Here is a 14,512-nt window from a genome sequence, read left to right as displayed (position 1 = left end):
CAGCCAAAAAGTGTTGACTACAAAAATGAGCTTCACATGTCCTACCATGCTTTATCTGTACAAGACTAAGAGCCAAGTCTAAAAAATCCAGAAACCCCTGACCTTCCCCTGATGGTTCAAAAACCAGTAAGGAAAAACAACAGCACCTCGGATTCCTCACTGTAACAGCAACACAGCAACCTCCAGAGTTGTTGAATTCAAATCCAAGAAGACTGGCTGCTTTTGTAGATGTTTAAATGGTGCCTCATACACAATGCATCAAACCCACAGTGTGTCACACACATCAAGGAAAGTGAGTTTTTAATTTAGGAGCCATGTTACTGTGAGGGATGATATCCCCTGAAGGCAAAACAATGATCCCTGCCATGACAGAAACATGTCTGTAAAAGCATTGTGTCATAGGAGAAGAATTAAGAGGTAGTCTGGCATGCATGTTTGGGGGTTTTTTTGCAATTAGAGTTGTGTGGATGCCAGGTAGCCAGTTTTAGTCTTCTAAGCAAAGCAAGACGTGGAATCTTACCAAGTACTGAAGAGTTTTGTGGACACCCTGACAGTGTAAAATGAGAAAAATACAAGGATGAAGCTCTCCTCGTGGGTTCTCTTCCATTTCTCAATTTCTGCATAAGAGCTCCCATATATCTTGTAGGAGAAAGGTAAACTTCATCACTAGATCAACTCCTACGTAGCAGAGCCTCATGTACAGCTGCAAGAGGATCCAGGTTAAAAAATCTCAATTTAAAACTCTTTTCTGTATTTCCCAGCTGAGAAAAGCTGAGATGATCTCACTGTCCAAAAAAGAACATCTCTCTTTCATTTTCAGCTCCACTGAAACAGACAAAGACGCAACCACCCTGTCAAGAGCAGTGCTGCCTTCAAAAGGGACACCAGAATCTCCTTTAATCCCGGTGTGATTCCACATCAAATGGGAACAGGCATCCAAAAAGGTCCTTTTAGTTTATTGAAAGGTAAGCAGCTCAAAAGCAGGATATCACCTCTCATTAAATATCACCAATACTCATTGTGAGATTTACAGTCCTTAACCCGGTTCCTGTGGGAACATACATGTACCTCCCACGTCTTACCTTACACAACCCTTGAGATGAAGGTAACTACTGGGAAAGACACAAAGCAAAAATAGGAAAGAAAAAAAAAAAAGAAATCTTATAGGAAAAATGATCCTCTCACCTTTGAAATCAGACAATCCTTGCTACACTGGTAAATAGATGTATTACTGAAGTGATGGATATTTTTTCCTGAAGTTACTAAACCCTATGTCTGCTTTCAAACAATGCTTTAATCAATTCGTATTTCAGAGTTTCAATCTCCAAAATTTTACTTACACAGATCAGAAAATCTAGGTGTTCTGTCCCCATAAAGGTTGCAAACAAGTAAAATTTAAATTTGATCCAGTGGTAAGAGCTCAAGCTGAGACACTGGAAGTTCCTGCTCCTGAAGGGGATGGGGGAACTAGAATGTAACTATGGCACAGATGGGAGCACAGGCTGAAGGCTTCAGATGTGCCTCAGATTCAGTCATTCATACACTTGGCAAAAGCAAGCTGATTTCAAAATGCATACATTAACAAGAAAAGGTGCAGGCCTGCCAGCTAGTTTTGCTACAGATTTTGACAGGCCAACTCTGTAAGGACATGGAAAAGATCCCTTAAAGAAGGGCATCAGAAAAGCACAGAAGAATTGTTAACAAGCCAGACTTCATGAACAATTAGTCACAAATTCATCAAAGTACCATAGAGGATTGAGCAGTTCTCCAGCAGACAGATGAGCACTCTGACACTGCTCATTTCTAGTACAACTTGTCACTGCAGAGCTTTATGGAAAAATTAACCACAAACTGAAAAGTTCATCCCAGCCATCATTTTTAAAAATTCTCCTGGTAGTTACAAAGCCACATTGCTTAACATATCTAACAGAGCTCTCAAGATCTTCAGAGGTTCCTGAACTGAATTACATATTTGAGATCTAGTCCAGAGGATCAGTCCCTGAAAAGCATCAGTTCCCATTCTCACTTGCTGTTTCATGCTGAGATGTGGTGGCAATGATCACTCCCAGTTCAGACAACTCTACTGGGGACTAAAATCACTTTACATAAAACAATCACAGAATGGTCTGGGTTGGACAGAACCTTCAAAGACCATCCCATCCAACATCCCTGCCATGGACCAGGACACCTTCCACTAGACCAGGCTGCTCCTGTTTTATTTTACTGTTTAAGACATAACCAGTCTCTTCCTCAAAAAGAACTGCTTTCCAACAGGGTAAGATGTTGCATGTCCAGCTCCTCAGTGACTCTGAATTAAACCTCAGGGATAATGAAAGTTTCTGGAAAACAATGAAGCATCAGTGAAAGCAATCCCAGGAAAGACAGAAGCCACAGGATGAAAAAGGAAGGAAAGAAAAGCAACAGCAGATGTACTTCCTTTTGCTGTGTCTGAACACCAGCAGTAGAGCAAAATTAACTGGACAAATGTAGACAGACCAGCTACATGTCTAAGTCCAGATCTTCATTCAATTCCCAGCTTGCGGGGACAACTCGATGGAAACATCTAAATTCATTTGAATGAAAATTGAAATCTAGAAGAACAGTCTCCCATGGTACTGCCAAGGAAGCTTTTTCATACCCAGCAGTGAGGTAACACCCTTCAGAGCCCTCCCTCAGCCCATGACAAACATAACAAATCTATTCAAAACACCTCCCAACTTCGAATAAAGCAAAGCAACACAAGGGTTTGAACAGAAACTGCTTCAAACCAGAGGCACCTGCCATCAGCATTGCTACCATTCTGCAGGCATTTCCCAATTAACTTATAATCAGAATTCAAAACTGGCAGATTTACATAGCAGGAATTCCTTTCAAAGCAATTTTCCTTTGCTTCCTTACTCTATTTTCCTTGCCTGTTCCACATTTTCATTGGTAGTGCAAGAAAACGCAGCGAAATAAAACTTTACTTTAGAAAGGACTGAGATTGTCCTCTGCAATACTGAGAAGCTGATGCTGGTGGCCACAAGCACTGCTCACCTTAGTGATGGGAGGGGGGAAAATGACACAACTCCAAAAATTTGAAGTGTCATTTAAGCAGCAACTCTTGCATGTTTTAAAGTTTATGCAAAGCACTTTTTTTTTTTTCCATTTCAGGCTTTGCTCCCTGCAATGAGATACTCCATGGGTTTTACCTTTATATAACCAAGTACTTCAATATTTCTTTTTAAATATCCAGTAAATCCCCCCAAACCTATGCTGCCTCTACGAGAGTGGCTCATGTTTGGTACCCAACACTGAATTGAGCTAAGTGCAGTAGGCATGCCAAAAATCCCATCACCCTCCCCATTAATATGACTTTCCTCCCTGATAAGAGCAAATAAAGCAGAACATTACTGACATTACCGCAGAAGAATTAATAAGACCTAAAAAAAAAGCAACATCTCAAAGAATGGAAATATATTCCCAATTACAGCATTAGTTTATTTGTATTTCTAAATAAAAAAAAAAAACAAACTACATTAATGACTGAAATTAAAGTAACTTCATTAGTATGTTGATTTATCAGGTTCAATGAGAAACTTTTCTGGCATTCTTGGTTTTTTAAAAGGAACAAAAATTCCAGAAAATCCAACCAAAATCCCAACCCACACCCAAAGCAAAATAAAACACAGAAGCAGTGAGTACATATGGGGGGGGGGGGGGGAAAAGGAGAATACTCCTCCTAGGCAACCAAAATAACAATCTTTCCTGCTTGAGCCTTGTTTGACACAAGGCTCCTAAACACCTTTGGAAGACTAAAGTATCAATTGCTTTTAGTAATTAAAAGTCAAATGTTACATCCCTGTAGCTGGTGAAAAGGCAGTGCTGGGTTTCCTGATACATAATAATGAAAAAAGACAATTATGTAAACAACTTAGTTTACATTACAGAAGACAAACATGGGGAAAGCAATGCGCTAAACCCAAGAGTTAGAAAGATCAGATTATGTTGATCATTTAAAAGACATTGCTTTGTTTGGGGTTTTTGTGTAGTAGTTTGCAAAAGTTAACAGACTAACAGTGTTCACAGACCAACACTGACACAGAGAAGCAGTAGTTCCTAATACCAAAACATTTTAAATTCAGAGCAGACTACCTGTAAGAACTTTCATTCTGTAGACCAAAGAGAATATGCAGGCTTTTTATTAAAGCTTCTTTCATGCCTCTTTTCAGAGCCATACATAAATGTCTATTCCTAAGCTCATCACTCTGTTCTCTAAGCACACAGGCTTTGCCTTACAGTTTGAAACCAAAGCACTTTGCCCACAAGATGCAGCAGAAGCCTTACCAGATCAGCACCAGCCTGAAGCAACACATCTGCCACATCTGTGTGTCCATTTTCACAGGCGTAGGTCAAAGCTGTATCTCCCGTTGCTGTAGTGGCATGAACATTAGCTCCTACAAAAAAACCATTTTTTTCTTATTGCACATGTCCTTATAAAGTATTTCACATCAGATAAACTTAAGAATCTGACAACAGCTGTATCCTACTGACCAACAGCCTCCACAGTCCAAGGGCATTGCTCTCATAGTGAAAATACTCGAAGGAGAGGGGGTAAGCCAAGGCTTGGAAAAAGCATGACTGACAATCTAAGCAGTTAAACCTACATGCTCACTTATTCCTACAGTCCCTCTACAGCAAGAAAGATTTCAGTTGTTACAGCAAGTAAAAGGGAATCCAGACAGTTGTGCAGACTGTCCATTTGACCTGGAGCTGTATGCCAAGGGAAGCCAGACAAAATGCACATTACTGAATTAGTATTAATACAACAAACCCATACACTTCTACAAACTTCCCTTCTTTCCTGCTCTTTAAAATCCTTTGCTTTAAAACCATTTCGTTGGAATAATTTTCATATAAAGCTTCATATACACCAGCTCTGTGAAAACTACCCATGACTCTTGATACGTAACACATAATTCTTAAAAAGAGAAATGCCAATGTGATTCGCCATTTTCTTATTTTTAAGGTGTGAGGTATAATTAGAGACTCCCTGACGCCAAAACAAGGCTCCTTAATCAACTTTCTACACTATCAGCAGTGAAGTGCAAGCAGTGAATGTTCCAAGGGAGCTGGTGACAGGTGTCACATGCCCCAAGTGGCACAGTTGTTACTGTCCCTCGATGAGCACGGAGCTTTACTTTCTAAAATTACAAATCCACCCAATTTTATGCTTATTCTTAGAAAAGAGCATACAAATAAATCACCTTCCACAACAAGGAAGATATCCCAAATACAGCTTCTTTTTCTTTATTATTTTAAGCAGAACACTTTAGACTCTACCAACTTTATAAACTGAAAGATGAACATTGAAGCATCATTTCACCCCAAACTCCAGCAAGATTTAATTTTTACTACTGTATTATGTAGTAGTAAAGCTCATTCATCACAGAAGTTCAGCACATTCCAGAATCTGTCTTGCACACCACTTCCAGCACACCATTCCTAAAGAACTGGTTATTCAGGGAGCCTGAATGCAGATAACCAGGCTTAGTCAAAGCTGCAGTAGCAAGCAAAACCAAGCATTATCTGTATGAAAATTTTGTCCTAGATGCAGATAGCTGGAAACAATGTTTCTAATGAATGTGGATGCTTTCTAGATATGGAACAGGATCCAGTGCTCCAGGAGGCACTTTCCTCTGTTAACAGTATCAAACAATACTGAGGTGCAACATATGCTTTTTCCTTCTTGCTAAGTTATCTGAGAATATTGTTTCTTGTTACACCACTGCCACTGTCAAAAGCCCAGGTATCTTCCAAATCATACAGAACACATCAAGTCTATGGTATCTGTGGGCTTAATCACTTGCTCTGAACACATACCTGCTGCCAGCAAGTATTTCACCAGTTCAAGATGACCCTCTTGAGCAGCTTCCATCAAAGGTGTTGAGCAACCAAGCTCTATATCAGCTCCTGCCTTAATAAGGAAGTCAGCGACTTCAGAAAAGCCTCCACAGCACGCCAGGGTAAGGGCTGTTTCCTGCGTTTCTTCTGTCTGTGCATTTATATTTGCCCCTGGGAAACAAAACAGCCATTACTGACCGGGCCACACACCGGCTGGGAAGGTGAATGCTCATCACCCTCACACAGTTTGGGTGTTTGAGCTCTGCTTGGTGGGTACTGAGCAGTGCCAGCCCCAAGCTCCACCAGAGCAATCTGCACAGGACACCTGGTCATGGATCACACTGTGTCCCTCCATCACCATGGGATCTCACCTTGTGCCAGCAGCAAGGCCACCATCTCTTCGTGGCCTTCCCGGGCAGCTTCCATCAGAGGTGTGTAACCTTCATCATTAACCTCCTCCAGGTTGGCTCCCCGTTCGATCAGCAGCGCTGCCAACTCCACGTGCCCGCCGCAAGCAGCCAGAGTGAGCGGGGATTCGAAGGAATCCGCGGGCATGTTCACCTGGGCACCACTGTCCAACAGCAAGCGTGCCACCTCCACGTGGCCATCCTGCAAGCAAAGGGCAACCCAGGAGTCAGACAGAATTGAAGTCACTTGATGCTGTAGCTGCAACCACTATCATACTAGGTCTGAAAATGATCCTACAAAGACAGGGCCTTTTTACTTATGATGGTTTAATTATGACAGTTGTGGTAATACTTGGACCTAACCAACATTTAGGTTTCCACCTACATCTAAGTGAGGTTTAAATGCATGAGGAAAAAAGAGCTAGATATATGTTGGTGTTTCTATTTCTTGAGGGAAAAAGAATTATGGCATAAGACTTAAATACCCAGCACAATCTTTGGGACACAACAGTACTAGAGATAGCCAACAAGTGTCATAAGTAATAAACCCACTCCATGACTAGACCTCAAAACAAGCATCAGAAAAAAAGATTTTATTCTTTGTAGTAGTAGTTGATTCATGACTTCTACACACAAAAAACCAAAAAGCCCCAACTGACAACTTCTAGACCCTGGGAAAGACACCTGCAGAGAAACTGAAGTGGGTAACAATTAGGCAGGTAACAGGAAGAGAGGACTTGGAAAAACTCTTCAAGGTGACATGAAAATGGGGTGAAGCCATAGAATAAGAGAATTAGGATTGCCAGAGCAGTCTGAGTCCTTACCAATCAAAGCACATAGATGCATCCGCCAGCTTCTGAAGAAAGTATTGTTAAACTTCTCAGTTACTTGAAATAGACCAAGTACCTAAAATCCACATTTCACCTAGGCTGTAGTTGGTAGAGTCACAACATTGGCAAAACGGAAAGCTTAAGGTGACCATGAAGCAGGTTGTATGTAACCTGAGATGGACAGCAATCAGGGGTGCACATTAAACAGGCTGTTGTTCTCAGAGAGGTTGGCTAAAAGGCAACAGCCACCTCATTAGAGGCATTACCCTAAGTGTGGCACTGGCCCGACCAAAACAAACTCCGAGGCACTTACAACAGAATTGGTGATCAGAGACCAGACATCTCAGCAACCTGTACCTGCTGCATTCCTTAGATGGAAAGAGATGAAGACTGGGAACAGTCACAACAATTTGGTGGAACAGCTCCCTTGTGCAAGGGTGCACCCAAATGATAACAAGAAACAAATTCCTTGTTATGGAGTTGGGACTTCAAAGGCTCATCTTCCTTCCTTTTGCTTTCCAATGTCAATACACTCTTATGTCAGAACACCTAGTCTGAAACACCTAAGAGCTGAAAACACGCAGGAAAACATCACAACTCTCTCCTCCAAGTGAGGTGCTTCACAGCCTCAAAGTCAAGCCAGCCCTCGGATTGTTTCACCAAGAAACTAAGAAAAAGTGAACAAAAACCCAACCTAAACAGAACAGTGGACTGATTAACCTTTAGTCTGCAGTCATGCTGCAATTTCCTTTAGGTGACAGCATACACCCACTGTCCTTCTGAATTCCTTACTGGCACCAGGCTCTCCTATAAGGAAGTCTATTCAAGGATACTATTACCAACTATCAGAAGACTTGGACACAGCTCCCCACGTTACAACCTGACCTTGGTCGCTTGCATCATCACCTCACAACTGCACTGAAAGAACACTTGATTCCTCCAGCTCCCAGCAGACTGGAGGAACACTGCAGCCTATCTTCTAAGGACTACAGGCTACTGGGAGAAAATTCATTTTCTCTCTTTTTGCTGTGCTTCCTATGGAAACAAGGTCCCTGTTCTTTCCCCAAAGAAGTTCCCCAGCTTGAAGAAGAGAGAAAAGGTCACCCAACAACAGAAATGGTTGCAGATATGCTTTCACACAACAGCACACTCTTTATTAAGATGATGCTCTTGGATAGGGAAGTTTTTCCTCAATGGCTGCTTTGAAATTATGTGGACAGTTGCTAGAGAACTAAGGACTACATTATTTTTCAAAATAAAATGGTAGGTCGAAAGAAAAACCTCACAACCTCATTTACAGAAACCTAGAAGAGAGCAAGTCATCCCTCCATGTAAAACACTTCCTGCAGTGATGAACAGACAATTGTAAGGCATGAATCAATGTTTCGGGGTAACTTCCAGCTCAGTGCATTTCTGGAAGGCTCATTCCACAATATTCGGAGAGACTTTATTTATAAAAACAAAGGTGGAAAAAACACAATAAAAAAAACCCAAAACAAACCCCCAAACCAGTGTATTGCACTGCAGATTAGTCACCCCTACACTTCACACAGGGAGCATTTAAAACAACACATCAGTCCCCAAAAATTAGAGTATTTTTTTCCTTTTGAGCAGTCAGAGTGAGAAGCTGCTGGGAGCTACAGCAAGCACTTTCTTACAATAACAACACACACATTTTCTTGCAGCCCCCAAACAGCTTGTTACCCAAGGCTCACTCTATTTTATCACCTCCTGCATTCCTCTCTCCCTGAAGAGGGAGCAGTACAAACAAAGGTATTTACCATGCAGGCCTCCATCAGCGCCGTGTGCATCTCATCTGTTTTGTGTTCTTGATCAGCTCCAGCTTCAAGCAAAAAACGAACCATATCTAAATGGCCTTCAAATGAAACAGATCAAAATAAATAAGCATTTCACAACATCAACTTGTAGTAGCACAGACAATACACTTAATGAAATCATTCAGATTTTCACAGTTTGCTATGACAATCTTCACAAGTTATAATTGGCAAACCTTGGCTTTTAAAGTACTCTTTAGAAAAATACCAATGTGAACAAGTCAGCAGCCTTCAGACAGCCTTTCCCAAAGATTCTGCTCAGCTGTGAGATGAAGACAGACCTGTCTAATTCAGGTTTACACAAGAACCTTTCCTTGTGACTTCAAGCTACAAAACTCTGCTTATTCCTATTGGACTGTATAGTGACAGATCATTTAAGAGTTCCAAGGCAGCATACAGCTGGGGGAATTATCTTTTAGGGATGGGTCCATGTAGATCTGAACTCAACTTTAAGCTATTTGGTAACACCCACAGACATAATTCTGAGAACTGATACATGCATTATATCATATTATCTGACACTATTTTTAAAGCTTCTACTGAGCTTTACCTAAACTTGATTTCAACTCTATTACAGTCTGTCACTTTAGAATTTGCCCCTTCTAAGCTTTTAGCCTCCTAATGAGCATTCTCCTCCAAGGCAAGACTTAGTCCTACATAAACTGACAAGAAAACAATCAACCATGTTGTCAAAGATAATACAGGACATCTCTAGTCAATCAAGGCACATGACTCAATTCAGTTTTAGGTCACAAGAAACAAGAACGACCCTTCAGCATATTCAGGGATACTATTACTGGAATTTCCCTGTAAGGAACTACCATATGCTGCAGGAAACCCATGACAAATCCAGATGCAAGTCCTCAGATAGGTTATACATAACATGTATCCTCCAATCCTAACCACAGAGGCAACATCTAAAGTTACTATGACAATAATCCACATCCTTTGTTTCTATTTGCAGAAAAACAATGGTTGGAAAACCAACTACAGAAGCACAGTGGATTACCATTACACTGCTACTTTACACAGAAGTTTAAATAGCAAAAAAAATTAAGTCAGAAGTCCCTAAAAGTTCATAATACTTTAGAATTCATAGACATTCTCTCGAATTACACTGAAGGAAAAGAATCCAGTAATAATGGAGGCATTGTCACCCCATCAGGTATTACAGAAACACACATTCCAAATCTGCATTTTTTTGAAGAACCAACAGAGATGTGTCCAGAATTCACAGACAGCTGGTGAGGGAACCAGGAATGAAACAGGGAATGTGGTAGTGTGGGAAGGAGAGAATGGTGGTGTGTCAAAGCATAACTGTGGACATAGCCAGTTACAAGTTTTCATCAGCAGCATGTCAAACACATCCACCACATCTGGACACAAACAGAGACTTAAAACCACTATACCACAGAGGAGCACTTCCTGACATTGAGTTTAAAACCAAAACCCAGTACTACAAAACTCTTAGGAAGATATTCAAAGTATTGGTGAAAGTTTTAGTCAGATAAATCCTAGCAAATAAATTTAAACAAAAATACAAACCAAGGCAAGAGACAATACCTTTATAGCATGCGAGTGTAAGTGCACTTTCTTTGAACTCGTTGGAGTGAGTGTTGATTCCTGCACCATATTCCAGCAATACTCTTGCAACCTCGACATGCCCTGCACTGGCTGCTTCCATCAGGGGGGTATGTCCGTTCTCATTGTGGTCTTCTATGTTAGCACCAGCTTTCAGTAGCACCTTCACAACGTCCACGAAGCCCCCAGCACAGGCATACGTGAGAGCAGTGTTCCCTGCAGAGGAGAGTTTGCATGAGAGCCCCTCCCATCACCCTCTCCTAATTTGGGGAAGGAGATCAGTGTTAACAGCTCAGAACAAAACCAGGTACATCACCAGCAGCAGCCTTTCACCTCACAGCAACGTCACTCCAGCCCATCATTCCAGGCTGGGTATAAAATCCCAACATAACTGTAACATGTAAGTTTTAATGCTAAGCCAGTATTAAAAATCAGGATTTTTTTAGTTTGAATATTACGTTTCCTACTTTAGCACGCAAAAATAGATCAAATAAAGACACACAAAGAGATCAATGAGTAATTTTTACGGTAGAGTTGGGGGGGTGGGTTTTTTTGTTTTGTCTTTCTTTTTTTTGCCTAAGACTGTATCCTGTAATTTCCTGAAAAACTTATACTGGCTGGCTGAGAACAAATTTATAATTTAAAACTCTGGTACTGTAAGTGACAGACACTCACATATGGCTCATGTTTTAAATGCTACAGTCAATTTTAAGGTAAGTTTGCTTAACAGGGCTAAACAGCAAGATGAAAGAATATCTCATAGTTCGGACACACAGCTTGTTTGAAAATTTGAACAAAGTTTAAATTCTATCTTAATAAACAGAATCCAACTGCAGGTAAATGCTCTCAGTGAGGTTAGTTAAGCTGTGTTCAAGAACCAGCAACATAGAGAACATTCAATGCACTCAAAGAATTTTAACTCCTCTTTGGTAAAAAGAAACAGAAATAACCGGTCTTGATGGGATGCATCCCATGGTCATCTTACTGGGTAATTTTGGATTATACCAATGAGAAAAGATAAGCTTCATGTATTTTTCTTGCCCTCTAACACCAGAGTGGTTTTCACAGAAACAGTGCTTTCTATCAGAATTTATATTAAAACCCATCTTTAATAATGGCCAGTTAAGACTCCAAACACATTCGCTGTGGATCTGGTCTATTCCTAACAGTTCCTGTCACGTTTTCTTGTGAATGAAAGTGTTAGACAAAAACACAGATGTTCAGAAGAGCTGTGTGCCTTATGTGCCAGCCTTACTAACTGTGCTCTTGCTCCCCAGTTACCTGTGGAGGACTGTGCATTGACATCTGCACAATGGACAAGGAGGAGTTTAACGATATCCACGTAGCCTCCACTGGCAGCTGCCATCAAGGGAGTGATGTCGCCTTTATTCCCTCGATCTTCAACGTTGGCGTGCATGGCTAGTAGCACCTAGGGGAACGTTCACTACAGTGAGTAAATTGTAACACAAACCATTTGGTTTTATTTCCGCGGGGTTTGTGAGACTGGTTCCCCAGCCAGCTGCGACAGCCCCTCGCAGCCCAGCCCCGCTGTGAAGCCCAGTGCTAACCCCAGGATCATTTACAGTTACTGCCTGCACTGGGCTCTGCTGTGGCAAGTCCTGGGTTCCTGCTTTTGCTCATATCTGCAAGTTCCAGTGAAATACTGACATTTTCAAAAGTCACAGGGCAACACACTGACGAGAATGACAGCACACAAACTGTCACCGGCAATAATGACCAGGGCAACCACAGGTCAAACTCGTGAGAAGTTCTCTCCCTGTCCTCTGTCTGGACACTAAAACATGAAGTTGGGCATTTCTGAGAACTATCACCTAAACATCTCAAAGCAGCTGCTCTTAGATACAGAAGCAGTATAGCTCAAAATTAACAGAAATTAATGCACTGTTGATACAAATGTGATTTAACAAAAGGACTGTGCAACTGAGACATGAGTTTTTAGAATGTAACCAATTGCAGTATTTGGGTTTGCTGCTCTGTTAGATCCTCTTGCTTGGCAGAGCAGCTGGACTGCATCTAGAACAATGCCAGAAAAGTAGATACATCACAAAACATAGGATTCATTCCTCAGACAAGTCCCTTCAACCTAAAGGCATATATGACTGCATTCTCCATTAAAGAAACCCAAACAATAACTGGAAACCCACAATAAGTTGTATTCACTGATATTCTGTTGAAATAATAAAATTATAATAACCATAATAGCTAAAATGTTTACCTATTAAAGAAGCCCCTCAGACAATGCTTCACAAATGTTTAGTTCTAACCATATTTGTTACTTACTTGTGCCAATTCATAATATCCTGCTGAGCAGGCCAAGCAAAGCAGACTCTCTCCTTCTTCAGTATGTTCATTTACGCTCCGTCCTTCATCCAGCAGCTTCCGGACAGCATTTACATCCCCATCAGAGCATGCTTCTGCCAAACTGCGACTGCAAAATCAGTTACCACACAGTGAGCTCAAAATATACCTGCAATAGGTGGGCAGCTTTCCTAGGCATGGAGGAAGCCTTTAAGTAAAGGCTCTTGACTTCAGTGCTAAGCTTTACTTGAAAATACACCTTATAGATTTTTTTTTTAAAGTATATATATATATATATATAGACACATTATTTCCACAGATGAATTGGAGATAGACACCTTCCTTATTGTTTAAATTAGCTTGTTCTCATCAGTTGCTAACTCATAATATGCTCTCAATACAGACCAGATGCAGAGAGGAGTGCTCAAAGCTGGTTTTTGTGGTGTTTGCAAGACAGGAGCAAAGCTCCCTGATGCTATTCCCACTTCAGGGAATGCCAGACACACAGAGGCTGTGACCATGACAAACTGCTGACTGCAGGTGCCAAGGCAAATTCCTAGTACAGACAAAACCAAAAAGTCAGCAGCCAAGTATCACAGAGACCACTAATACGAATGCTGCAACCAGACAAACTTCTGTAATTAAGAGAGCAATCACCCACTCTTCTACAGCTAAGAACTTAACCTTTCTTGAATAAGAACTCAACTGTCTGGTACACAGAAAGAACAGCAGGTTAGAAAGTAACTTTTTTTTGTACTTTTCCCTTACCCTGTGAAGCCAATAACCTGATGGGACAGTAGCTACACCTACAGATGCAACACCTTTGCTTCTGCGAGGTACGGCGGCTCTATCACTAAGCACTACCAATAAAATGAACTGGATTTGAAATAAAATTACATTCCGTAGCTGGGGAACTGGGGGTGGTCAGCACGTACTTGTCCACCTGTCCGTTGTTGTGATTGTTCTCGGCTCTCATCCGCGTCAGCGCGGCGGCCGCCTCATCCAGCGCGCAGCTGACGGACGACGTCAGTCTCCGGAGAACCTCGGGATCTGCGAAGGCTTTGCCATCGGCAGTGGACAATTTACCAATTCCTTCAGTGCACGTTCGTTCATCAGTCAGGTTAGTATGAAAGTCACACAAAAGAAATGCAAAGACACTGTTTTAGAGTTTGGCCACATGCACTATTAGTTAAAGATCATTTGCAAACATGCCAGGTAATTAGCTACTTAAAACTAAACTATCTGCTAACATTTGCCTGAGACCTGAATAGTTAATTAACTATAATAAAGCAGTAAAAACCCTTTCAACTTTCAACTGGCAGCTTTGTTACTTGTCCCAAAGTCTCAACTCATACCTTTGAAGAACTTAAAAAAAACCCCAACACCATCATATTGGGGAAATAAGTATAAACCCCAAAACAAGCCCAAAAACAGAAGTTTGGGAAACAGGCTTGATTTAATATTTTCTGAATGTGAAGAATTTTTCAACTTAAAACACTTATTACCCCTTTCCCACTCAAAACAAAGCACACTGAGGTCTAATACATCTTTTTTTTTTTTAAGAGTAGGAAAAAACTTTAAAGTTTATTGGTTTAAACCGCCCAGTTCTAGCTACAGCCACAAAAGTTACAAAATGAAATTTCAAATATTTTAAGTA

General features: G+C 41.1%; 1 protein-coding gene across 13 annotated transcripts in view; it reads right to left on the bottom strand.

Moving 5' to 3' along the window:
* Window positions 1-14,512, bottom strand: part of LOC309578709 (ankyrin repeat and KH domain-containing protein 1-like) — a gene marked incomplete at its 3' end in the record, with an annotated part of 101,328 nt that overhangs the window by 52,593 nt on the left and 34,223 nt on the right. For 11 of the 13 annotated variants that reach the window (XM_082291504.1, XM_082291510.1, XM_082291511.1 and 8 more), the window contains exons 3-10: window positions 13,791-13,947; window positions 12,838-12,985; window positions 11,818-11,965; window positions 10,519-10,752; window positions 8,902-8,996; window positions 6,255-6,492; window positions 5,863-6,054; window positions 4,327-4,436 (exon numbers count right to left, since the gene is read on the bottom strand). In XM_082291504.1, coding sequence (XP_082147630.1) covers window positions 4,327-4,436; window positions 5,863-6,054; window positions 6,255-6,492; window positions 8,902-8,996; window positions 10,519-10,752; window positions 11,818-11,965; window positions 12,838-12,985; window positions 13,791-13,947 — 1,322 coding nt within the window. The remainder of the gene's footprint in view (window positions 1-4,326; window positions 4,437-5,862; window positions 6,055-6,254; window positions 6,493-8,901; window positions 8,997-10,518; window positions 10,753-11,817; window positions 11,966-12,837; window positions 12,986-13,790; window positions 13,948-14,512) is intronic. The other 2 variants (XM_082291509.1, XM_082291512.1) reach the window with 1 other exon arrangement.

The sequence above is a fragment of the Coloeus monedula genome (genome assembly GCF_965178545.1).
Source record: "Coloeus monedula genome assembly, chromosome: 15".
Classification (NCBI taxonomy): Eukaryota; Metazoa; Chordata; class Aves; order Passeriformes; family Corvidae; genus Coloeus; species Coloeus monedula.
The sequence above is the reverse complement of the archived record's forward strand: the minus strand, read 5'-3'. Positions and strand labels throughout refer to the sequence as shown.